At 45.8% G+C, this 24228-nt stretch overlaps 4 protein-coding genes and 2 long non-coding RNA genes across 12 annotated transcripts in view; 2 read left to right on the top strand and 4 right to left on the bottom strand.

The window, feature by feature from the left end:
* Nucleotides 1–4567, bottom strand: part of TM9SF1 (transmembrane 9 superfamily member 1) — a 10858-nt gene extending 6291 nt beyond the window's left edge. Inside the window, exon 1 of one of the 3 annotated variants that reach the window (XM_014534274.1) lies at nucleotides 4563–4567. The gene's annotated coding sequence lies outside the window, so the exon portion shown is untranslated. Of the gene's footprint in view, nucleotides 1–291; nucleotides 355–4562 lie in introns of those variants that run through there. The other 2 variants (XM_005859583.2, XM_005859584.2) reach the window with 2 other exon arrangements.
* On the top strand, nucleotides 363–6424 carry TSSK4 (testis-specific serine kinase 4). 3 transcript variants are annotated; one of them, XM_014534277.1, is made up of 4 exons: nucleotides 363–894; nucleotides 4735–4949; nucleotides 5350–5713; nucleotides 6142–6424. In XM_014534277.1, the coding sequence occupies exons 2-4, from the start codon at nucleotides 4738–4740 to the stop codon at nucleotides 6322–6324; spliced, it is 759 nt and encodes a 252-aa protein (XP_014389763.1). In that variant the 5' UTR covers nucleotides 363–894; nucleotides 4735–4737; the 3' UTR covers nucleotides 6325–6424. The 3 variants fall into 3 exon arrangements, 2 of the variants coding, with proteins under 2 accessions (XP_014389763.1, XP_005859648.1); XM_005859586.2 differs by lacking the exon at nucleotides 363–894 and adding an exon at nucleotides 3740–4417; XR_001360791.1 differs by lacking the exons at nucleotides 4735–4949; nucleotides 5350–5713; nucleotides 6142–6424 and adding an exon at nucleotides 985–1685.
* A 922-nt stretch (nucleotides 6425–7346) lies between these two features.
* Nucleotides 7347–13451, bottom strand: CHMP4A (charged multivesicular body protein 4A). Its single transcript, XM_014534275.1, is given in 13 exon segments — nucleotides 7347–7793; nucleotides 8210–8345; nucleotides 8501–8615; nucleotides 9054–9231; nucleotides 9319–9468; nucleotides 11156–11190; nucleotides 11192–11422; nucleotides 12127–12285; nucleotides 12365–12460; nucleotides 12565–12672; nucleotides 13001–13111; nucleotides 13181–13241; nucleotides 13346–13451. Coding segments are annotated over 13 exon segments (1476 nt in total). The 5' UTR covers nucleotides 13383–13451; the 3' UTR covers nucleotides 7347–7734.
* A 736-nt stretch (nucleotides 13452–14187) lies between these two features.
* LOC106724972 lies at nucleotides 14188–15031 on the bottom strand. The gene is made up of 2 exons (XR_001360795.1): nucleotides 14707–15031; nucleotides 14188–14549 (listed from the first exon to the last, which is right to left on the bottom strand). It is a non-coding gene; the product is annotated as an uncharacterized LOC106724972 (long non-coding RNA).
* Nucleotides 15032–15122: 91 nt separating this feature from the next.
* LOC102251461 lies at nucleotides 15123–20927 on the bottom strand. Of its 3 annotated transcripts, none has more exons than XR_001360794.1 (4): nucleotides 20913–20927; nucleotides 20592–20802; nucleotides 15324–15371; nucleotides 15123–15158 (listed from the first exon to the last, which is right to left on the bottom strand). It is a non-coding gene; the product is annotated as an uncharacterized LOC102251461 (long non-coding RNA). The 3 variants fall into 3 exon arrangements; XR_001360793.1 differs by having other exon boundaries at nucleotides 20910–20924; XR_001360792.1 differs by lacking the exon at nucleotides 20913–20927 and having other exon boundaries at nucleotides 20592–20895.
* A 52-nt stretch (nucleotides 20928–20979) lies between these two features.
* The window catches only part of GMPR2 (guanosine monophosphate reductase 2), a 7313-nt gene continuing 4064 nt past the window's right edge, over nucleotides 20980–24228 (top strand). The window contains exons 1-3 of the mRNA XM_005859582.2: nucleotides 20980–21187; nucleotides 21564–21677; nucleotides 21793–21912. Coding sequence (XP_005859644.1) covers nucleotides 21591–21677; nucleotides 21793–21912 — 207 coding nt within the window. The 5' untranslated portion in view covers nucleotides 20980–21187; nucleotides 21564–21590. The remainder of the gene's footprint in view (nucleotides 21188–21563; nucleotides 21678–21792; nucleotides 21913–24228) is intronic.

The following is a 24228-nucleotide window of genomic DNA, read 5'->3' as shown; positions in this document are numbered from 1 at the left end:
CTGCCCTTGGGCTCCCGCTGGGGTCTGCCCCAGAGCTGCGCGCTAGCGGCGGCCTGCTGAGGACCTGGGGACCGACCTCCATGGGGTTGGCCGCCGCTGTGCCTGATCGTAGCGACTGCGGTCACACCACGTGAGACCCCGCACTCCGCTCAGTGAAGTGCTCGCTCAGGAGCTTTGTGAAGCGGCAGGCCCGGCCCAGCTCTGCCGACCGCTCAAGGCTCAGCCTGCCTCTCCCCGGGCCGGGGGCCCTCCTGGCGATCGGGAGAGCAGCCCAAGACACGTCAGTCTTACCACTTCCGCTCTCACCCGCGGGGCCTTCAGCCCGGCTGGAAGCGTCTTCCCAGACGTTAAAGGGGACTAACCCCGCTGACGGTTCCTGGGCAGGGCTGCGGACCGGGCCTGGCTATCAAGATCAAGGCGCCGTTTCGGGAAAAGAGTCGTCGCCGGGCCGCCCTCCTGTCCCCGGGAAGGTTTGGGGCGGAGGCCTTGAGAGCAGTTCCCGCGTGCGCGCCCAGTCACTGTCCAGGACGTGGAACCCGGGCGGCGGCCGTGCCCACACCTAGTGGGCGCCCCGAAGCGTTTGCTGGCTGCACCAACGGCCTTCGCCACCGACTGCTGCGGCCTAGACCTGAGCGGTCTACGGCCCCCAGCCCGGGCCTGGTGAGGCTGTGGGCACAGCCCACACAGGGTCCTCGAGCCTGGCTCTCACCCCACTCCCCCCGTCCTGAACGGCCTGTCTTCCCGAGGCTGCAGTGGAGGCCTCCGTGGCCGTGCAACGACCGTTCATGTCGGACGATAGGCAGGCCTGCGCGGGGCCGGTGCGGGGGCACAGAGAGGGTGTCTGCCTGTTCCCCTGTGAGTTGGGCAGTCCGACAGGGTTATTGTTAATTGCAGGTAAAGAACCTTGCCATGCGTTCGTCTCTTTCCTGTTTTTGTTCTTATCTATGTATATGTATTTGGACTGCTCTTAATTTTGTGTTGCAGACTATTCAAGGGTGTCTACCTGTAGGGGCGTTTCCCTGGAGATCAGGCCCAGGGGCAGAGACCTTCCTTTGGCCACCTGTATTCAAGTTAAAATTCTTTTTTCTTTTTTTAAATTAATTTTAGAGAGATGAAGGAAGAGAAGCATCAATTTGTTGTTCCACTTATTTATGCATTTATTGGTTTCTTCTTATATGTGTCCTCATCTGAGATAGAACTGGCAATGTTGGCGTTTTGGGATGATGCTCTAATCAACTGCTATCTGGCCAGGGCTCATATTGAAATTCTAAATGTCATGTTCTCTCAAGCCTGCAAGCCTCATGTGGTTCCTTCTGCCTAAACTGCCCAATCTACCATTCCTTACCTGCCTGGAGGCTTTTGAACAGTGCAAGCGCCATCTTCTCTATAAAGCCTTCCCTTTCATCTCCTTCCAGGCATTGTTTGTAGCACTTTATCTGTACTGTTATTTCTTATGTGTGTCTCCCTTGTTAATTGCTAACTCCTTACAGAAGTTTATCCATTTCGCTATCCTCTGGACCTAGCAGTGCTTTTGTATATAGTAGGTAGCTTAATACACGTTCTTCAAATGAAGTGGGTAACTCCCTTCCACCCCTGCCTCCTTACCACAGTGCCCTGGACAATGCTCGTCTTGATAGAGTAAGGATATGTAGGTCAGGTTGTCAATAAGTGGGGATTTACCAATAGCCTATGGCATAATCTGTTGTTGAAGTTTTTGTTTTATTTTGGAGGATGGAAGATAAAAGACATCTGATTCTTCCCTTAGTTTTTCCTCTGCATGCCCCCTTTCCTTCCTCCCAAATCTCAAATCCAGACAACCCCTTTATGATCACAACCTCTTGTCCTGGCATTCCCACCAAATTTGTTCTTCCATTTCACCGAGACCTAGAACCCCTCTCCCTAACCCTTTGGCTTTTTTCTATCTTGTTTTCCAACCCATGCACCTTAGATTCTGCATTCCATCATTTCAGCCACATTCTTGTCTGTGTTTTTTGTTTGTTTGTTTGTTTTTAATATATTTTTTATTGATTTCGGCAAGGAAGGGAGAGGGGGAGAGAGATTAAAAACATCAGTGATGAGAGAGAATCATTGATCAGCTGCCTCCGGCATGGCCCCCACTGGGCATTGAACCCAGGACCCTTCAGTCCGAAGGCCGATACTTTATCTACTGAGCCAAACCAGCTAGGGCTGAAATCAGTTTTTAAAAAATAAAATTAAAAACACAGGCAAGCCCTAACTGGTTTGGCTCAATGGATAGAGCGTTGGCCTGCGGACTGAAGGGTCCTGGGTTCGATTCCGGTCAAGGGCACATGCCTGGGTTGTGGGCTCAATCCCCAATGGGAGCCATTTTTTTTTTGTGGGGTGGGGAAGGAGACATATGTAATACTCTTTGTAATACTTTAAGCAATAAAACAAAATAAAAAAATAATAAAATATATTGTTATATAAAAAATAAATAAGAATAAATAAATTTAAAAAAAAAGAATTTGTACTTGATTCTAAGGAGAATGGGAACATATTAAATTGTTTTAAATGGGCCTAGCTGGTGTGGCTCAGCAGTTGAGCATCAACCTAGGAACCTAGAGGTCCCTGGTTTGATTCTGGATCAGGTCACATGCTGGGGTTATGGGCTCAATCCCCAGTGGGGGTTGTGCAGGAGCCAGCTGATTGATGATTTTCATTATTGATGTCTCTCTCCCTTTCTGAAATCAATAAAAATATATTTTAAGAAATTGTTTTGAATGGAATTAAATCAGGTTTATGCTTTGGACTTTAGGGTGAAGTAGAGTTTAGGGTCATGGAAAGCCAGATATTGCATTTCAAGGTTAAGAGGTGGAGTCTACTTCTCCACACCTTCAATCTGAGTGATCCTTGTAACCTTGTAATTGTCTTTACTCTTATAAAGATGTTGAAGTGATGCTTTGTGATTTTAGAGCCTAGCCTTAATTGGTCATGTGACTTGTGATTTTTTTTTTTTCTCTTGAAATTCAGTGCCACTGTGTGAGGGAACTCAGGCTTGTCTGCTGGATAATGAGACCATATGAAGCAGAAACAAACCATCCCAGCTGAGATGAGACCAATTAAGTCTAGCTCAGTTTGCAAAAATAAAGTTGTTTTAAGCCCAAAACAGAAAAATGTATGAATTTTAAAATTAGATTCTTTAGAATTGTTTCTACAATACCTTGCAATTCTCTTTAATATTCTCACACTCATTGCCCTAGCACCAGTTTGGCTCAGTGGATAGAGCGTTGGCCTGTTGACTAAACGGTCCCAGGTTCAATTCCTGCCAAGGGCACATGCCTGGGTTATGGGCTCGATCCCCCGCCCCCCAGTAGGGGGCGTGCAGTAGACAGCCAATCAATGATTCTCATCATTGATATTTCTATCTCTCCTTTCCTCTCTGAAATAAATTTTTTTAAAAATTCTCACACGTGTTTTTTACGCTGGATATAAAATCTGGGAGCACAGGGTCTACTAGCCTTGTTGCTTATTTTATCCCAGTACTCAGCACACTGCCTGGCACATAGTAGGTGCTCAATAAACATGAGTGGTTGGCCCTAGCCGGTTTGGCTCAGTGGACAGCGCATTGGCCTGAGGACTCAAGGGTCCCAGGTTCGATTCCGGTCAAGGGCATGTACCTTGGTTACGGGCACATACCCAGTAGGGAGTGTAGGAGGCAGCTGATCGATGTTTCTCTCTCATCGATGTTTCTAACTCTCTATCCCTCTCACTTCCTCTCTGTAAAAAAATCAATAAAATATATATTATAAAAAATAAATAAATAAACATGAGTGGTTGAAGTGACCATATCTATGGAGGAGTCTCACCAGATTGTGAAGGTGCTCCAGGAATGAATATGTTCCAAACCACTTCATTCTCAAGCCTTGTGGCCAGTGGTGAATAGGTGAATTGTGATGTGTGCGGAACATGGGACCTTGGGGAATTCCGTAATCAAGAGGAGAATGAGTAACAACAGCTAGTGGAGACAAAGAATTCTCCCTTTTCCCCCCTCCCTGTTCCCAGGGGAGAGCTGAACCCAGCATCCCAGATTTGTGTGACTACACAGGCAAGCATTTGGAGACTAACTTCACTTTGGTACCCTAGCCCTCAGTGGCTCAAGGTGTTGGTTTTCTGAGCAGACAGGAGGCTCTTAAGTAGCAAAGCTCCCTGCTCTCAGCAAGCCCAGCAAATGGGGAAGGGAGACACCCAGGAGACGACAGCACCGCCCACTTCAGCCTACCGCTCTGTCATGGAGGAGTACGGTTATGAAGTGGGCAAGTCCATTGGCAATGGCTCCTATGGGACAGTGTATGAAGCTTACTACACAAAGCAGAAGGTCATGGTGGCTGTCAAGATCATTTCAAAGAAGAAGGCCTCTGAGGACTATCTTGTCAAGTTCCTGCCTCGTGAGATACAGGTTAGAGAGGGTACAGGAAGAGGGAACTGGTACCAAGCTGCTTAAGGCTTCTCAGAAGAGGTATGGCTAGGAGGGGATGGGGCCAGAAACCCCCAAACCAGAACTGATATAAATTCAATCTCTTTCCACTCACTCATTCATTCACCTTCAGCACCTCAAAAAGGGGACATGCAAAGCACAGGGTTTGCCCACAGGCCACCAAACCCTCTTTTGTTCCTGTTGCAAAGTTCTATGAAAGTAGCACTGAGAGCAGGGGGCTGGGAGCACAGCCAAGGTTCTCCCTTCCCAGGCTTGATGGGTCCCTCTTCTGGGGCCAGGTAATGAAGGTCCTGCGGCACAAGAACCTCATCAACTTCTACCAGGCCATCGAGACCACGTCCCGAGTGTACATAATTCTGGAGTTGGCTCAGGGCGGCGATGTCCTTGAATGGGTCCAGCGCTACGGGGCCTGCTCTGAGCCCCTTGCGGGCAAGTGGTTCTCCCAGATGTCCCTGGGCATCGCCTACCTGCACAGCAAGGGCATCGTGCACCGGTGAGTGTGCTGCCACCTGGACTGGGGCCTTTGGGCTCTCAAGGGGGGTTTTATGCACATTTCTGCCCTGTTTTTTCCTCCTTTGGCCTCCCTTCTCAGTATCTAGGCCCATTCATCCATATTTTTTAGTCAGCCGGTCAAGAACATTTATTAAGTACCCACTGTGGATAGAGCACTTTATGAAATGGTGAGGTCCCAGGGTCCTCAGATACCATCCTCTTACCTCTTTGGGCTCTGCTCACAACCCCATGGCTTTCCTTCCTCTCTACTTTGTTTTCTCACAATGGCATCTCTCTCGCACTATGCCTTTCCTCATCTCTAGCCTCTGACCCCTGGCCCTTCCGTTCTGAGTCTAATACTAAGTCCTCTCCCTGACCCCCAGCTTTTCTGCTCCTTGTAGGGACTTAAAGTTGGAGAACTTATTGCTGGACAAGCGGGAGAATGTGAAGATATCAGACTTTGGCTTCGCCAAGATGGTACCTTCTAGCCATTCTGTGCGTAATAGCCCTTCTTTACACCAAAGGAACTGTTTTGCCCACCTCAGCCAGACCTACTGTGGCAGCTTTGCTTATGCCTGCCCAGAGATCTTGTTAGGCTTACCCTACAACCCTTTCCTGTCTGACACCTGGAGCATGGGTGTCATCCTCTACACTCTGCTGGTTGCCCGTCTGCCCTTTGATGACACCAATCTCAAGAAGCTGCTGAAAGAGACTCAGAAGGAGGTCACTTTTCCACCTAACTTGTCCGTCTCCCAGGAGTGCAAGGTGCTGGCTCCCCCAATCGTACTGAGGACTCAAGGGACCCACAGGGAGGGAACCCAACCTAGGCCTTCCAACGCTAGAGAAGGCTCTTCCCTACCAGAGCCATCTTGCACTCTAGGCCCTGCCCTAGAATAGTGGGAAGGACTTAGAGGGCCAACCACTGGGTTCCGCACCTTAGATGAGAGTGGTGAGCAGGATTCACCTATCTTTTTAGGCCAGAAGAGGATTAGGCAAGGGATCCCCTCCAATGAATCCATCCTTCTCTTCCCCTCCAGGGAGTTAAAGGCCTGGTTCTTCAGGATAAAATCAGGGCCACAGCCCCTTCCATCAGAGCGGTGTGATGGGCTATCCTGCTTCTTTCTTAGGTCCCCTGTTCATGCCTGTGGGGCACATTGGGAGGCTCAGCCAAGACCCCTCTCTCCCCTGCCTAGAACCTGGTTGTCCAGACACTACGTCAGCCCACCAAGCGTGCCACCATCCTGGACATCATCAAGGACCCATGGGTGCTCAAGTTCCAGCCTGAGCCACCCACCCATGAGATCAGGCTGCTTGAGGCCATGTGGCAGCCGCTCAGCACGGCAAGTTGTCGCGCATCCATGGAAATCAATATCTGAAAGTGGCTGAGGCAGGGATTGAGAGAGGAGCAAAGCAGGAAGGGTTTGGGGCTAAAAATCTTTTATACCAAAAATAAATCTAATTCTGATTTAGTTTCATTAGTTGGGGTCAAAGATATTCTTTCCTTAGGGAACCTTAGCAGGGAACACTGCTGAGGGTAAGAGGTGGATTTCTGCTCAGAGCCTGTGACTAGTAACCTTGATAGCTGTTAAGTCCACATTGTCATTCACAGTGTAGCTTATATTTGGCTCATGGGGGAGGGTTTGCTCAGATGAAAACATGCTTTAGAGAAGTTCATTATTCTGGCTAAGTACATGTTCACTATTTTACATTTCTTTGCACTTTAAATGGTCAAGTCATAGGGTAGAGGCCCTGGTTGCTCTATTTGGTCATGGCTCTACCTCTGTCTATAGTCTAAAGGGACAGCATTGTGTTATCAAGCCTGGCCAGTGGTGCTCAGTGGTTGGAGGTCACAGTCTGATTACAGGTCAGGGCACATGCCCAGGTTGCAGGCTCAATCCCCAGTAGGGGGCAGCCGATCAATGATTCTCTTTCATCATTGATATTTCTTTCACTCTCTCCCTCTCCCTCCCTCTCTGAAAGCAGTATTTTTTTTTAAAAAGAAAAGTAATGGTTATCAGGATATAAGAAGTATCTTGTTCTTTGTCACTCCTCTAAATTAACTATTGAAACAACCCTAGTGAATCATAGCCACATACACTATTGCTCCTAGACAGAAAAGTGACAGTTCAAACCAAGTCTACTAACTGTGGGTTCTGGATAAAGGAAAGCTACTTACCCCTTTATCCCTGTATTCTCCTTCCCTATCATTAATAATGGGCTTTGCAAAAAAAAAAAAATGGGTGGTAAATCATGGGGCTGTCTTGTCAGACGCTGACTGGGGAAAGTGATGAGGGAAGATGCAGAGAAAGCTCCAGTTCTAAGATAAGCAATAGGTGGCAGTTTCCTCAGCCACAGCTCTAGCAACTCTAGGACAAACCAACTTGCAAGATGAACCTAGTAGGTAAGATATTGGAAACATTTATTCTATGTTACAATGCCCCTTCATTACTCCTTTTAGTATTCATTGCCTGAAACAGCTCCAAGTTTCAGGTCTGTAGACAAGGCAGTATAAGCACTAGGATTCCATCTGCCCAATTTTATTGAAGACAAGGGCACTGTAACTGCTATCAGAGAGAAGGGAGCCCAGGGGCTCCTCCCGCACCAAGATCCTTCTTCAGAGTTGATCCAAGCCAGGGATTGGAGGGCAACAGACCCTTTCTCAGGCAGGGCTATACCACCACCCTCAGCAGGGCCTCCCAAAAAGGCTATGTTCCTTTAGCTCCGCACTTGGCACTTAAGGAAAAGAGATCAATGAAGGCAGCATCAGGAAGATAAGCCCAGACTCTTCAGGATACCCACTCAGCCAACTGCTTTAGTGCTTCCTCATCTTCATCCGCTTTGGGAGCTTTGGGGACAAGGATATCCAGAGAAAGACATGTTAAAGCCTCAGCACCTTCCAATCACCCCTTGCTACAGCACTCAGAACCTGCTGAATTCTCTCTCCCCAGCAAAGAACCTAAAGGTTTGGTACTTCTGCTTCCTGGGCTGCTGCTAATCCTGTATCTTTGTGCAAATTTTTAAAAGGTGCCTGTTTTGCACAGCATCTGCAGCCCTAAACCAGGGTACACAGTTTGCTGAGTGGAGCACAGATTGGATTTCGGTCCCCATTCCCCTTTAGCCAGGTGCCCCTACAACAACCTGTGCAACTTTAGCAGCAGCCCTTTCTGCCCGGTTCCTTTAAGGCAGGATAGATGAGGAACTCTCTCCCCATATCTATCCCACCCTCTCAAGTCCTTGAGACATCAGAACAGCCCTGGGTACCTGGCCCTGCAGGCAGATGTGTAGAGGGTACACTGGGCAGTTTGACTGGGGGTTCTTCCTCCTTGTCGCCCACATGTAACAACTCCCGAGCCAATTCCTCTTGTTCCAGCTCCTCTAGTTCCTCCAACAGTTCATCCTAGATAGACAAGATTCAAGACGAAGAAAGGAAACTTTTGCTTCTAAAAACATATCATGTTCCCCTCTAAACTTGCCCCCCGATTCTCTTGGACATTGTTTTTTGGATGGTTCCATGCTTCCTCCAAGACTTCCTGACCCCTCACTCCCAATCACCTCATCCACATCATCTGCAAAGCCCACAGGCCGAGAAATGGCATCAGAAATCTGCTGGGCCACCTCCTGTTGTTCTGTGATGTCAGCCATCAGTTCATCCACCTTGTCAATGTCCCTGAGAAGAAGATATATAGCCCAGAAATCAGGCAACTGCCCCCCTGACTTTCTGATCTCACATGAATGAAGCCCCTTGTCTGTGGCCTCACTGATAAATCCATGGCTAGCAGGTATGAGAGATCCCTGGAAAACTGTAACTAGGCAAGTTACAATGGCAAACTGAAAAATGGCAAGAATCCACATGGGAATGGGGGTGGGGCTGGGAACAGATTACACTCCCTTTTCTGAAGAACCTTTAGAAAATTAGGAAAATCATTTTTCCTTGCTAGAAAGCTCTAGCCAGAAAGGAGATATTCTTGCAAGAAGAAAAGGAGGCTGACAGAGGTCTAGCCATCATAGGTGTCTATACTGTAGATTCACATTCAGAGAGCTTTTAAGATCCAAAGCCTAATACCAAGCTACTCTCCTGTGCTTGGGCCCCCTCCCCCATACCCACATGTCCTGGTAGGCTTTCTTCATGCCATGGGCAGCAAGCTCCATGGTGCGAAGCACTTCTGCATTGGTGGTGGCATTCTCAATGGCTTCACGCTGAAACTCCAGGGTGGACAATGTCCCATCCGTTTGTGCTAGCTGCTGTTCCAATCTTTTCTTCCTCCGCAAAGCCTGTAGGGCAGCTGACCCAGCCCACACCTTGAACATCAGAGTCAGAAGCCCCTGCTTCCCACCTGGGTCCTTCCCTTTTGGCACCTTTCCCCTGTCACCTCTCTTATTTTTGGTCCCATGCTTCTTGGCTGTTTGGAGCTCCTGTTGAATCTTCTGTTCCAGAAATTCCTGTTTCTTGATCAGTATCTTCTCCGTTTCCTTCAGTTTCTGTATCGCCTCTTCAGGGGTTGGTCCCTTCTCCTTCTTCCCTGGAGTCCAATAGAGAAGGCCCATATTGTGTGAAGGGAAAAAATTAACCACCAATCATGGAGTGCACGGTATGTGCTAGGCACTTGACTATGTTATTTTAATCCCAAAATGACTCTCTACAACAGTGGTTCTCAACCTGTGGGTCGCGACCCCTTTGGCGGTCGAACGACCCTTTCACAGGGGTCGCCTAAGACCATCCTGCATATCAGATATTTACATTACGATTCATAACAGTAGCAACATTACAGTTATGAAGTAGCAACAAAAATAATTTTATGGTTGGGTCACAACATAAGGAACTGTATTTAAAGGGCCAGAAGGTTGAGAACCACTGCTCTACAACGGACTATCTTCACTTTACAAATGTGAAAACAGGCACAAAGATACTAAACATTTTTTTGTCTGAAATCACAACTAGTAAGAGATTGAGCAATAATTGAAATGTGGCAGTATGACTTCCAAAGCCAGTATTCTTTTGCTGTCCAAGCTGCCTTTTCAAGTCATTTCCAGCTTTTAAAAAAACTTTATAGACTTTATTTCTTAGAACAGTTTTAGGGTCACAGCAAAATTGAGTGGAAGATACAGATATTTTCCATTTGCCCCTTGCACCCACATATGCATAACCTCCCATTATCCCATCCCCCACCAGAATTGTCACTTTTTTTTTTAAACTGTCTGCCCCGTATCTGTCCGTTACGATTTCACTCAATTCGTCCCGGTCATCAAAAGGCAGTTTATTCTAGGGAGGTATGGTGACAATTAGAGCAGTACTTAGCTCAATTTGTGTATCAGCCTCCCAAAGAATTGTCACTTTTTATAATCACTGTTCCATTTGCTATCCTAGGAGATACCCAAGGTCCTGACACCACAGGTTTAAATGGAATGAAGTACAGGGGGCTAGAGAAAAAAAAATTAAAACCTGATCTCAATTTTTCCTTTCATCTTCTGCACTTCTCAGTTCTTTCCCTCCGCCCACAAATCTGATGGCCCTTGCCTGCTTAAAGTCCTTCCATACTCTCTACTGCCCACAGGATAAAATCCAAAGCTTTAAAAACGAGACACACAAGGTCCTCTCCCACTACACTTCCTTCTGCTTTCTCTTCCCCTTCAGCGCACATATTCATGGAACTACTCTTCCAGCTAAATGTCCTCTTCCCAGCCTTTGTTTTGCGCACACACGCAGTTCGCTCTTCCTGGGGTCGCTCAGTTCCCCACCCGGCATGCTTCTAGCCTGCTGGACCCGGACACCCGCTGCTTCTATGCTGCCCTGGCTCCACGAACATCACCATGTAGTGCACACTCTACTGTAAATGCCAGTTTTGCTTGTCTTCCCCATCAGAGAGGAGCTTTGAGAAGGCCCCTTTCTTCGTCACCGCAGCTTCCCTCTTGCCCAGAATCAGGAGAGCACCAGAGTTTTGGAAAGGACTGGAAACTGGCCGTCGGAACCTAAACCGTGGGAGCCGGCACTGCCGCAGTCCTCCACCCCGAGCCTTCCCGGACCTAGCGCTCTTCCTTCCGAGGTGGCGGAAGGCGGGCAGGCGGCGCCTGGCGCTCTGACAAGGCGGGGCCTCCTGCACTGGAGGCCTTGCGGGGCCATCACCAGGATTTTCGGGAAAGCCTGTCCCCTGGCTTTCTTCCCCGTCCGTCTCCCCCACCCTCTCCCCTTCCCCTGTGGCCCATGCTCACCCCTCCCGAAGAGTCGGCCGAGACCACTCATGGCCCCTGCCCGTCCTGCCTCTGCCCCACGGCGTCCTGCACACTTCCGCCTTGTTCCTGGGAGCCTGCATCCCAGCACTCAGAGACCCGCCTCGGCCAATCCCTTCTTGGGGCTCCGCTGCGACATCACCCGGCGCCAAGGAAGCCACTGCTGTCACGTGACGCGAGCCACCAGCCCCAAACCCGCAAGCTCGGTTCAAAGCAGCCGCTTCAAACAGGCTGTCCAACCTATGAGGGCTGGGGGGCGAGGGGAGGGGCAAGAGATCAACCACAGGTCTTGTATGCATGCATATGAGCTTAACCAATGGGGTGGCCAGGGAGAGGTCAATGGGGGAAAAAGACTTATGTAATACTTTAAACAATAAAGAATTTTAAAAAAGTACAAATTAGTAGTTACAAAATAATCATGATATAAAGTACAGCAAACGGAATATAGTCAATAATATTATAAGTATGTATGGTGTCAGGTGGGTACTTGAAATATTGGGGGGATCACTTTGTAAAGTATATAATTGTCTAACCACTATGCTGTACACATGAAACCAAAACAAAACAATATTAAATGTAAACTGTAATCAAAACTAAAATTTTAAAAATAAAAAATAAATCCACACACACAAATAAAAAAAATAAAGCAGCCACTTCACTTTGAAGTATAAAAAGGCTGCCCCCCCCAAAGAACTGTTTCCTGGAAGGAAATGTGCAGGAGACAGTGGAAAACTTGGCTCTTCATGCCCTGGACAGCTCAGGAGAAGGAGTGGGGATGGGCCAGTACAAAGGGACAGAGTCCTGGGTTTGCCACAAGGCTGTAAGGCAGAACCTGATGCAGTCTAACCCTCACACTCGGGGTAGCCAACCCTGGTCCACACGCGAGAAAAACAACTCCACACTGTGATAAGATTTCTTGTCACACAAATACACTTTATAATTTACACATGCACCTGAAAATGCCTTCCTGGTTTCCTTGAGTTTTATGCCTCAAATGAGGCTCATCCGCAGGACTGGACCTCAGGGTCCAGCGTGGGCCTTTGCAAATGTCTCTAGTCCTTGAGTTAGGACTTGAAGACTCATTCCATTCTGAACATGAATGCAGGTAACACCTAGAAAGAAAAGAGATATTTTACACCTCGTTTCTCCTAGGAACCCTTTCTTCCCCCTTTCCCAAATGGTTATTCTCACCACTCAGTACCCAGTTTGCTGACGTCTACAATATTCCGCTTCTCATCATCAAAGAAGATCATCTGGGAGAAAGGAACTCCAGTCTTCTGCTGCAGCCTGTGCAGGGCAGGGCAGGGCGGGGAGTAACCAAGCTGGCTTTTTAGTTCTTCCGGTCTCTCTGCTCTTCTCTCCCCCTACTTCTCCCCTCATCTCCCTCATACCTCTCAAAGTGTGTGACCTTGCTGCCTGGATAGATTTCCCTTTGAACAAAGTATCTGGCAAGGTCAAAGAGCTCCAGTAGCTGGTTGGCCCCTTCTATTTCACCTGTCCTGCAAAAAGGTGTAGTAGATGCGATCAGGAGAGTGGAGGGCCCGAGCTGCAAGTGAAGTTATGTATCACCAGGGGGAAATCAACTTGCTATTTCCCCAGGATGGATGGACAGGCTTTCTAGGTCCTTATTCTACTTCCAATCCTTCCTGACATAGGCGCTAAGCCAACGTTGAATAAATAAAAGGCACAGGGGAAGTCATAATTTTAAAAATGTACAATACCTGCAAATTTTCCACCCCCTACATTTTTGTAACCAAGGGTTTACACAAGAAGTCTCACGCATGCATCTGTCAACATTGGATTGAGGTTTTTTTCAGTTGTTCTTACCGTGAAGCGGCTGCCATGGGTACCCCAAGGCCTCGAAATCGGTCCAGGACCTCGGGCACCTCGGGGTACAGTCGGATGGTCCTGCCTTGCCTATCTCGAACAGTTCCATCACTGGAGAAGGCGAGAACGCACTCAGCTCCGGCGCGACCCTCCGGCCCGTCCTCCCCAGCCCGCCCTCACCTGCTCTTGTGGAATGGGGGGTCTACGTGCGTGTCCACCCAGAATGGCCAGAGCGTGTAATCTGCACGGGGAAGAAAGGGGAGGGTTCAGCCTGGAGGGGGCAGGGACTCGAGAACTGGAACTGGGGTTTGGAAAAGGAGAGCGCCCTACGAAACTCTCCCTCACCCAGATCGAAGACAGCGAGCTTAGGGAGCGGCGCCATCACCAGCGCCCACGGGCTGCGTGCAGGAAGGCGGGGCCTTCTCTGGGGCCACAGAGATACCCTCCGGCAGCGGTCACCCGAAGGCCGTGCAAGAGTGCCATCTGATGGTGGAGGGCGGGAAGGACTGCAGCAAGTGCCAACGGACCGCGCGCTGGACCACAGCGGTCTGTTTCTCCTTCCCTTACTTCTCTGCTTCACCCAGTCTCCCGAGGTTCTACTAGAGACGCCAGGGAAAGGCAGACCTTTTTCTGGCACCAGTCGCTCATTTCACCTTACCAACTAAGACAAGTATCCATCATTGCTGTGTCACTCCTCACTCAACCTGTTCTTATCAGCGTCTCTCCACAGTATAGAGCCCAGAGCCCTCAGCAATACTCCAGCCATAAAGAATGTGGTATCTGTAAAACCCTTCAGGCCTTTCTCAAGTCAGGCCCAAATGTCCAGTAGGTCCACAACAGGAGATAATTCACTCTCCTGGTTCCTACCATGTCAGCAGTATGATGATAGATGTATAACCACCAGTTTGGGGGGAGAAACTGATTTTCATTGTTTGCCAATTACTATAAATATTCTACCATGGCCAATTTCAAGCTACCAACATGAAGTTACTTAATTTGGGGTTGTAAAGAGATGCCAATAGTTAGCTCTCATGAACTGGTGAGATCTGGCACCACTGACAGTCTGGTAATCATTCTGAGGGCACACTCCCTTCCATTGTCCTACTCTTTCAGCTTGGTATAACTGGTGTGCACTGAGTCCATTTTGACTTCAGTCATGTTTGTATAACAGAAGAAAGATTCCAGGAGGCCAGGAAACATTTTATTGACAACCAGGGACATAGCCATAAGAGAGGGAAGTACACAGGACTGCAACTAAAACCCAATAGCCAGCAGGGGCCATTTGGGACAGGAACACTGCATCCTGGGGTCCTCATAGTCTCCTACCCGTAGACACACAAGACTGGGCATCCAGGAGAGGGGGCAGTGACTCTGGTGTCCCAGAGAGTGACAGGATATATGATGCCTCATCACGAGAGACAGGGTAAGGAGGTAAAATGGAGAGAGGGTCCATCACTGCCTAAAGCCACCTCCTCCTCTTAGAGCCAACACCAGGTGGAGGACTGAACCACCTAGGATTTTATAATCAGCTGCTGTCTTCTCATCATTCCTGCAGGAAAAGAAGGCACAAAAAGGATTAGAAAAATCATCTAGAACAGGGCTTTTAACCTGGGTTTCATGGATCTCTCGGGGGGGGGGTTGGGGGGGGGCGTCTATAAACTCAGATGAGAAAAAAAAGTTACATCTTTATTTTTACTAACTCCTACCTGAAATCTAATATTTCTTTAAATTGTGAACATAGGCAAAATCCATAGTGGTATTAGCAATATGGGTAACCTATTAACAATAAAAATTAGATATTTTCACACATTACAATTATTTGCAGGTATCTTGAAAATATTTTCAATATGATTTGCTTCTGTAATTCTATGTATTTTATTTTATGTCTGCAGAAATCTGATTCGGAGAAGGGGTGCATAGGCTTCACTAAATTGTCAAAGGGTCTAGGCCACCAATAAAAAGAAGCAGACCATCTCCAGTATTTGCTCCCTCATCTTCATGTAAGATTGCCACATGCTCATTTCCATTCCAAACTCATTATGTAATACTTTAAACAATAAAGAATTTTAAAAAAGTACAAATTAGTAGTTACAAAATAATCATGATATAAAGTACAGCAAACGGCTTTCTCTTCCACACGTTCCTTGATTCGTTCCACCTTAAGGAGTACAAGTAGTCAGGGGCTACCCGTGGTAGATACGGGTAGGGCCATGGAAGTGGAAAGAACAGAGCTATGCAGACAGCATGAAAGCAAAGGACTAAGTTCATCAGCATATCCAAACAAATGTAGAGAGATAGGCATGAAGATGTGTTGGGGTATTACTTTATCTGTGGGTTCAATGTCAATCTCAATCTCCTTTCCGGTCAGCGTCTGAAACAGGCAAGGGTTTCATGAGTCCTACAGCCCACTGACAATATTTCTCTTAGGTAAAAATGTCCTGTCCTGGTCTCTGGGGATCTACTACCTTCTAAGAGATGTACATTCTTGGCAAAGCTGCTCTGAAGAATTGGAAGGCGTTGACCACATCTAAATTCACCAAACATTTTTAGGCTGTGGACATGTTTGAGAGGGCAAGATTCTGTGAACCATTTGACCTTAGTCCCACAGGTCATTTCACATCCCCCACCCTACCCCACTAGAATCCATGGTATTTTTGCTTGACATAGCAATGAGAGGTATCCTAAAGATAGCATTCCTTTGAGTCAGAAGGATGTTGTTGTGTATCAGTGGTAGAAATTAACATTTAGATAATTCAAAGAATTCTCAAGGATATCAGAGATCGCCTCTGATTAACTTAAGTAATACTAGAATTCAACATTCTATTCTTCCATATCTTCTCCAGACTTCTGTGTAAATCCTAAATTGCAGCTCTGGTCTTCTTGACTTCTTCCATAGGCTAAGGGCTGCTGACATCCAAATACAATATACTAACTGTACACTTAAAAATGGTGCCCTAGCCCTAGCAGCGTCGGCCTGTGGACTGAAGGGTCCCAGGTTCGATTCCGGTCAAGGGCACATGCCAACGTTGTGGGCTTGATCCCCAGTAAGGGTCGTGCAGGAGGCAGCCAATCAATTATTTTTTTCTCATCATTGATGTTTCTATCTCTCTCTCCCTCTCCCTTCCTCTCTGAAATCAATAAAAATATATTTTTTTAAAATCTAAAAAAAAAAAAAAATGTTGCCCTAGGCTCAGTGGATAAAGCACCAGCCTTCGAACTGAAGGGTTGCGGGTTCGATTCTGGTCAAGGGCATGTACCTTGGTTGCAGGCTCGATTCCCTCCAATAAAGATTTAATTTAAAAAAAAAAAAAAAAAGAATCCTCATGAGGGGTTTATCTACTTTGTGAAAAAAAAAAAATAAAATAAAATCAATGGGAAAAATATCCTCGGGTGAGGACTAAGAAAACAACAAAAAAGTACTTACCGCACCACTACCTATGAATTATTTTCACAGATGAACACATAGAAAAGACTAATCAAGGTTCTAGATCTTATTACCAAATGACAAGAAAAACAGGTAGAAGAGGAATGTATTAAAAGACAGCATGGAGATGTAATCAGCAAAATCCAAACAGTAGGAAACTCTATGGGACAAACAATATAGTTTATTCAACAAGAAAAAAGAGAGAAAAGGGTGCTTTACAGGTTTGAAGAGTTTAAAATACATATCAACCAACTGTAATGTATGACTTTAGTTTAGATTCAAACTAACTATAAAAATAAATGAGACAAAAAGAGTACATTTGTTGATAGTAAAAAAAATCAGTGTTAATCTTTTAGGTGTGATCATTATGGTTATATTAGGAAAAAAGTTATTTTTTACAGCTAAATACTGAAATGTATGAGTAACATGCTGGGATTTGTTTCATAAAACATCAGCTAAGGAGGATTGTTGAGTGTAAATAAGATGGACCATGAAATTATAGTTTTTGAAGCTGGGTAAAGGGTGCAGTATGTCTTTCTCTATGCTGTGATATATGTTTGAAGTTGTCCATAATTAAAAATTAACTGAACAATTTTAAAATATATTCTTTATATATCATGCGATACTAGCTTCTTCCCTCAGATCTGCTCACTGTGACCCAGGAATGCATTCAATGCTATTTAACAAGTCTATGATGAACTTAAGCCCAACACACTGCTTTAGGTGCTGGAGGGGATATAAAAGAAATTAAGTGATCCAGCCTTTGCCAACAATATTTTCAAGTGAAGATTTACAATGAAGAAACACTGAGCCGTATAATTAATAGAACAAGCTATATATACAAGGAAATGCCATATTGAATACTACTGTCCAAATACAAGGTGCAATGTCAAAATGCTATGGTGAGTGAAAATCAGCACTGATTAATTTAAACCTAAATAAAATAACATTTCACACTCACTATTATAACTAAAATAAAAATGGCTGATATGACTAGCAAGGGTACAAAGCAGCTGGAAAGTTCATTCATTGCAGGTGGGAACGTAAAATGGTGCACCTGAAGAACTGTTTAGCAGTTTCTTTTAAAGTTACATTATCAAGCCCTGGCTGGATAGCTCAGTTGGTTAGAGCATCCTTCCGATCAAGGTTGCAGATTCGATCCCCAGTCAGGTCGCTACAGGAAGCAACCAATGAATGCATAAGTAAGTGGAACAACAAATCGATGTTTCTCTCTCTCTCTCTCTCTCTCCCTAAAATAAAAAAAATAAAAGAATACATTTAATAAATAAATAAATGAATATATATATATATATGTGTGTGTGTGTGTGTGTGTGTGTGTGTATACCACATGACCTACTAATTCCATTCCTAGGTATTTATCCAAAGGAAAAACATATGTCCACAAAAAGACTTGTATAACGATGTTCATAGGACTCTTATTCATAATGGCCAGAAATAGAAACAACCAAAATGTTCATCAACAGTAGAATGGATAAACAAACTGTGACACATGCCCAGGTTGTGAGCTCGATCCCCAACGTGGGGTTTGCAGGAGGCAGCCAATCAATTATTCTCTCTGATTAATGATGTTTCTCTTTCTTTCTCTTTCTCTCTCTCTCTCTCTCTCTCTCTCTCTCTCTCTCTCTCTCTCTCTCCCTTCCTCTCTCTGAAATCAATTACAAAAACATATTTTAAAAAATATTTGAATGAGAAAAATAGGGCTTAGATAGTACAGATGATTGCCCAAAGTTATCTGCTAAGAGGGTACTAATGGAGGATCTGGCATTAGGGAGCAATATGATGAAGAAGTTTAAAGATCTGTACACTATGATTTTGTATATTATGTCTCAATTTAGACTCTAGACTTTAGAGAGGGCATGGCCATATGAAAACCTGGTTGGAGGCATCACACATAAATAAAGACATAAGTTAATGAGACCCCAGACCAGAATAAGTGTAATGGGAATGAAAAGAAAACCAAGCAAAAAGAAATATCAAAGGAAAAATTAGGTTCTAAAAGAGAAATTACTCTAAAGAACTGAGTTCCAGATACCTGGTAGATTTGCAGGATCAATATATGAGTATTGGGGAGCCGGCTTAAGAGAGAAGATGATGTATTTAATTTTAGAAAGATGAAGTATCAAGAGAAGATTTAAATCAGAAGGACCTGTAAAGGACTGCAGAAAAAGATATGGAAGAAGTCAGCTAAGGGGAGAGAAAAGTTGAAAAATTAGTAATTTATAAAGGAGTCCTGCCAATAAAACCTATCATTTATATAACTCACAGCTAACTAATCATCTCTCTCTCTCTCAATATATTTTATTGATTTTTTTACAGAGAGGAAGGGAGAGGGATAGAGAGTTAGAAACATTGATGAGAGAGAAACATTGATCAGCTGCCTCCTGCACACTCCCCAGTGGTGATGTGCCCGCAACCAAGGTACATGCCCTTGACTGGAATCGAATCTGGGACCCTTGAGTCTGCAGGCTGACGCTCTATCCACTGAGCCAAACCGGTTAGGGCTAACTAATCACTTTTATATGTATTTAACGTATAGAGAAATGTAGCAAACAACAACCAAAAAAGAGAGATGGAGGACAGAGAAACCCACTTAAAGGTAAAAAGGAAAGTGTTTCAGGAAAGGAAAATGACAATTTCAGAGAAGTACTAAATAAAAATTAATTCAAAGAGACAAAATCTAGAACCTTGCTACTCAAGCAACATCAGCATCACATGGGAGCATGTTAAAATGCAGAATCTCAGGTCTCATCCCAGACCCACTGAATTATAATGAGTATTTTCACAAGATCCCCAGGTGATTCTTAAACACTTTTAAGTTGAGAAGCCCATCTATAACAGTATACTTTTAAACTGCAGGTTTCAACCATCAATGGGTTATGAAATCAACTTACAATTGAAATGTCAAAGCATATCACACATAATAAGATGTGTTTTTTTTGGGGGGGGGAGCGTGTCTGAGACATGAGGTAAAATTTTTAAATGTAGATTGAGATTTTAAAAAGAGTTTCCAAAACACTGAACATCAAGTGACCCACATTAAGAAATACATATGAACCAGTAACACAACACTTTTACCCAGAAGTATACCCTGATATTTCTATTTTCTTCTTCTTTTTTTTAAAACATTGCTCACGACCCACTGAACTCTTAAATTGACTTCACAATTAGCGACTCTTTTATAGGCCACTACTCAAGTTTGAAAAACAATATAGTTTGGCCATGCCGTTTGGCCTCAATCCGTAGCTAAGAGGTGGTTTGGAAGAACGGAAGAGGTTAAGAATGGCTATTATATATAGCAAATACACTAAGGAGCTGATGAAATAACGATAGACTTACTCAGAAGTAAAGCAGTCAAACTAATGTTGCACTGCATCGATTGTTAATTTTTGTCTGTCTGCAGGTACAAAAGAGGAAATAGCAGGTAGGACTGGTGAGGGTTGGGAATTGAAAAATAATGGGAGTTGAGAGAAGATGAAGTTAACCCTGCCAGTACAAGAACTGGGGCACTGGTAACTAACCAACCCGCCCCCGTCACGGAAGGGAGGCTGGCCCAGGATGCCTGGCTCGGAAAGGCAGGTCCTGACTAACACTCCCAGTTTGGGTTCCTGAAGGCTGGCTGAGATACCAAACCTTGACGACAACCAGCAAAGACTCACGATCTAGCCTTGGAACCACCCCCTCCCCCTTCCTCCCCTCACCCCGGTTCCCAGGCTAACGTTTTTGTGCTGTGCTCGGACTGGGAGAAGCAGGTAACCTGGGCACGAAGCACGGAGATCTGAGCTTATTCCAAGAATCTAAGGGGGAGGGGAGCCAAGCTGCTGCTAGGTCTTCTCCCTGAGCGCGGGGGGGGCGGGGGGCGGGTTTGAATACAGCGAGAACCCTGGCAAAGGAGGCCTTCAGGGTTATGTCACGTCTGGCGAGAAAGCAGGAAAGACAGAAACCCCGCGGTCACTTAGTTGGGCCAGCCCCTCGCCATCAAAGACATCAAGAGTCCCCCCACTTCCCATCACCCCTCGCGCGGAGCCCTGAGGGTGTCAGCGCCCTCAAGGCTCGGGAAAGGCGTGGTTTCCCTTCCCCGCTTCTCCCGTAAGGCACAGCGGCCAGCCCAGTACCACTGCGTCTTGGCAAAGCTGGAGGTGCTCCCACCTTCACTTTAATTAGCATCTTCTTCCGATATTGGGTCTGCACACAGATAAATTGCTGCTTCTACCGCTGTGGTGGCTGCTGCCGCTCCCCAGCACTCTGTCGGTGGGAGTCACTTCTGCTTCCGGGTCATTGGCTGGCTCCACCTCCCCTTCTTTCCCCGGGATTCCCCAAAGGCTCAGAAATGCTCCCCGCGTTTCCTTTCGGTGGCGTCCTAAAGAAAAAGAAGGTGGCCAGCTTAATTAGAGCAGAGATGACGCTCCCGCGACTCTGAGAGTCCCCAGCGAGCAGGGTCTAGTGGGAAGACGGGGCGGAACGAACTACTTCTCCCATCCTGCCTGCGGGCAGCTCCGCGCGTTGCACCCTGGGAGTTGTAGTCTCCTGCTTCTCAGACCAACGGCAACCTCAGTGTGTGAATTCCGTTAACCAGAAGACCTCGCACAGCCGCCGCCGAAGCTGGAATTCCTCAGTTAATCGTTCTCGCCCGCAATTAGCGGAACCTGTTGGCGTGGCCCACAAGGCTTAGCGGGGCTGCACGAGGATCGTTGCTAAGCAAGGGGAACTTCGGTCAACTGCCACCTTGGCTACGGCCACAGGAAGTGAGTACCCCTATTCCGGAAGCAGGTTGTGGGACTCCTCCCCCATTCCTCTTGCCCCCAAATCACTCTCTTCCCTCATTACTTATTTGCCGGGAGGGAGAAGGAAAAGTAGTGTAAAGAATGTACGTGTTTAGGATCACTCACGATTCCATCCCAATTATTCTCCCCTGGGATGGAGACCCCGAGGGTAATCGCGACCGTGGGACCGGTCGAAGATGGCAGTCTTCAGGGACCGACCACGCCTCGACCAGTGCCCCGACTTAGCACAATTTAAGCGAGGAGAGAGATGAGCCCTGCCGCCAGCCCTAACAGGGCCTTAAGGCTTGTTATTGACTCAGCTCCCCCGTCTCGTCTTTCCTTACCTTCCAACCCTCAGATTCGTTGCTACCCCGAAGCCCCCGCCATGCCTCACATAGACAACGACGTCAAACTGGACTTCAAGGACGTCTTGCTGAGGCCCAAACGCAGTACCCTTAAGTCTCGAAGTGAGGTGAGCCCGCTTCCCCTGGTGGACCAGGACTGAGGAAGATTCCTGGCATTTTTCCTCATGCAGTACTTGTTTCTTGGTTGAATGAAATGCTCATTTTTCCTGTTCATATCTGCAGGTGGATCTCACAAGATCCTTTTCATTTCGCAACTCAAAGCAGATATACACTGGGATCCCCATCATTGCTGCCAATATGGACACTGTGGGCACCTTTGAAATGGCCAAGGTCCTCTGTAAGGTAGGACTTCTCTTAAGCTGCTTCCTCGATGGTGTCCAGCTGTTTGGGCTGAGTGGGGAGTTATTGGCATTCCCATCCCCACCCCAGATCAACTCTCTGGCAGTTAATCTGGATGCTCTAATTTACTATTTTCTCCAGTATCTGGTAAGTTCAAAGAGCCATGTAAGTTAATGAGATTCAAAGCTAAGTTTTGATCCTATTTTTCTGATATATAGGGTGTCACACTTTTTTTCTGATCAATTGATATGTTTTTATTGATTTTTAGAGAGAGAGGGAGAAACATCAACGAGAGAAAAACATTAATCAGCTGCCTCCTCCATGCCCTCTGCTGGGGATTGAGCCTGAAACCCCCAGCATTTGCCCTGGCCAGAATCGAACCAGTGACCTCATGGTGCATGAGTTGATGCTCAACCACTGAGCCACATCGGCCAGGCCTGGCCGGCAGTTTTATGCACCTTGCCAACTTTAGCCCCAGGTCACCCCCTCCAAATCACATGCATCTCTCCTGTTACATCATTGTTAGGAAACTAAACATTCACTGTTTTAGTCCAGAAACTAAATACATTTTGAGCATTTAAAAATTCCTAACTAGGAGATCCTAGAGCAGGGGTGGGCAAACTTTTTGACTCGAGGGCCACAATGGGTTCTTAAACTGGACCGGAGGGCCGGAACAAAAGCATGGATGGAGTGTTTGTGTGAACTAATATAAATTCAAAGTAAACATCATTACATAAAAGGGTATGGTCTTTTTTTTTTTTAGTTTTATTCATTTCAAACGGGCCGGATCCGGCCCGCGGGCCGTAGTTTGCCCACGGCTGTCCTAGAGAGAAGCTTATTAATTTTATAATATGCCTATTCTTTTTCCTTTTTTTTAATCTTCTTAATTTTAAGTCCTAGGTTCCTTGGAATTTCTGGGATGTGCCCAAAATGGAATGTGTTTTTCTTTTCTTTTTTTAAATATATTTTATTGATTTTTTTACAGAGAGGAAGGGAGAGGGATAGAGAATTAGAAACATTGATGGGAGAGAAACACCGATCAGCTGCCTCCTGCACACCTCCTACTGGGAATGTGCCCGAAACAAGGTATATGCCCTTGGCCGGAATTGAACCTGGGACCTTTCAATCCGCAGGCTGACACTCTATCCACTGAACCAAACCGGTTAGGGCTGTTTTTCTTATATACAGGTTATTGTTCACTTTCAAAGTAGAAGATGCTACTCTTGTCAGTAATATTACCTGCTTCTATATTTGTAGTTGAGAAGGTAGATAGTTACTTTGGGTACTCTTGAGAACATATGCACTCTTCTGGTTAATCCACGTAGCCCTGGTTGATGGGATTCTGTTGCTGCTTGAGGCTCTTAACCTTCAGGACTTCATCTCCCTTTCTTTACTTCTGATTGCTGTAAGTCTCTGTGGAATGTCTGCTGTCATTTCTCCGAGGTTGGTAGTTATTGTTTTAGTACTGTATTGCTGTTGCTGTGCACTAACTATTTAGGAATCCTGCTGTTGCCCTGTTGAGTTGAGGAATGGTGAATCTGACTGCAGTATTAATAGACATGCTGTAACACATGGAACTTGTGGGCATTGTTTTAATGTTTTGTGTTGAGACTGGCTTTTAAATACTACTGAGTGCTAAAGAAATCAGATTTTAGAGATAGAGTCAAGTCTCACAGTAATAATTAAAAGGTTGGATACAAGCATGCATCTTTTTTAGATCTTTAGTTTGGTATGTAATTGGATGTGCTTATCATGTGACACTATGCCAGCATATCTCTAAGGTCTGCTGACCTCCTAGAGTGATTTTCCTTTGTCAGCATGTTGATGGCAGAGTGTTGCTGAGAATTCAATACCAGCTAGGTAGTGTTGGTGGTGATCTTTGATTGAGTATAACAGTAACACTTCCTTACTGCTGGCTGATGCATGACTTCCTTGGATTTCTTGCCAGTTGCAAGACTTGTGCTGTATCAGTTAACTGCTGTCTAATTTGTTTGCATGCCTGCACTTTTAAAGCACAAACACCAGCATTCACAGTGGCCTTTGAATGCCTTTCTCAAAGTATTGGGATATTCTGTTTGCAATTTGTTGAGCTAGAAAATACAAGTCCAGTTAGTCATTATGTCCTTGAACTTGGTTGACTGAAATAAATCGAATGAAATAAACTTTTCAGGTTGGTCCATGTCTCAAGAAAATTTGTCCTTTACTCCAGTGTAGATGGAGAAAGGATGGGGTAGCATCTAATTGGCTCCATTAAACTTAAGGCCTTACCTTTTGTGAGCATTTGTTAATATTTTATATATATATTTATATATATATATA

This window comes from Myotis brandtii, unplaced genomic scaffold, assembly GCF_000412655.1.
Source record: "Myotis brandtii unplaced genomic scaffold, ASM41265v1 scaffold1279, whole genome shotgun sequence".
Taxonomy (NCBI): domain Eukaryota; kingdom Metazoa; phylum Chordata; class Mammalia; order Chiroptera; family Vespertilionidae; genus Myotis; species Myotis brandtii.
Note: the sequence above shows the minus strand (reverse complement) of the source record. Positions and strands in the feature narration are given on the sequence as shown.

What these genes read in the sequence shown, in the direction of transcription:
- TSSK4 (XM_005859586.2), top strand. Translation starts at nt 4,190, where the DNA reads ATGGGGAAGGGAGACACCCAGGAGACGACAGCACCGCCCACTTCAGCC. An exon ending in TCCTGCCTCGTGAGATACAG is followed by an intron (nt 4,418 to 4,734) that starts GTTAGAGAGGGT and finishes TTCTGGGGCCAG; the next exon opens with GTAATGAAGGTCCTGCGGCA. An exon ending in CCGTCTCCCAGGAGTGCAAG is followed by an intron (nt 5,714 to 6,141) that starts GTGCTGGCTCCC and finishes TCCCCTGCCTAG; the next exon opens with AACCTGGTTGTCCAGACACT.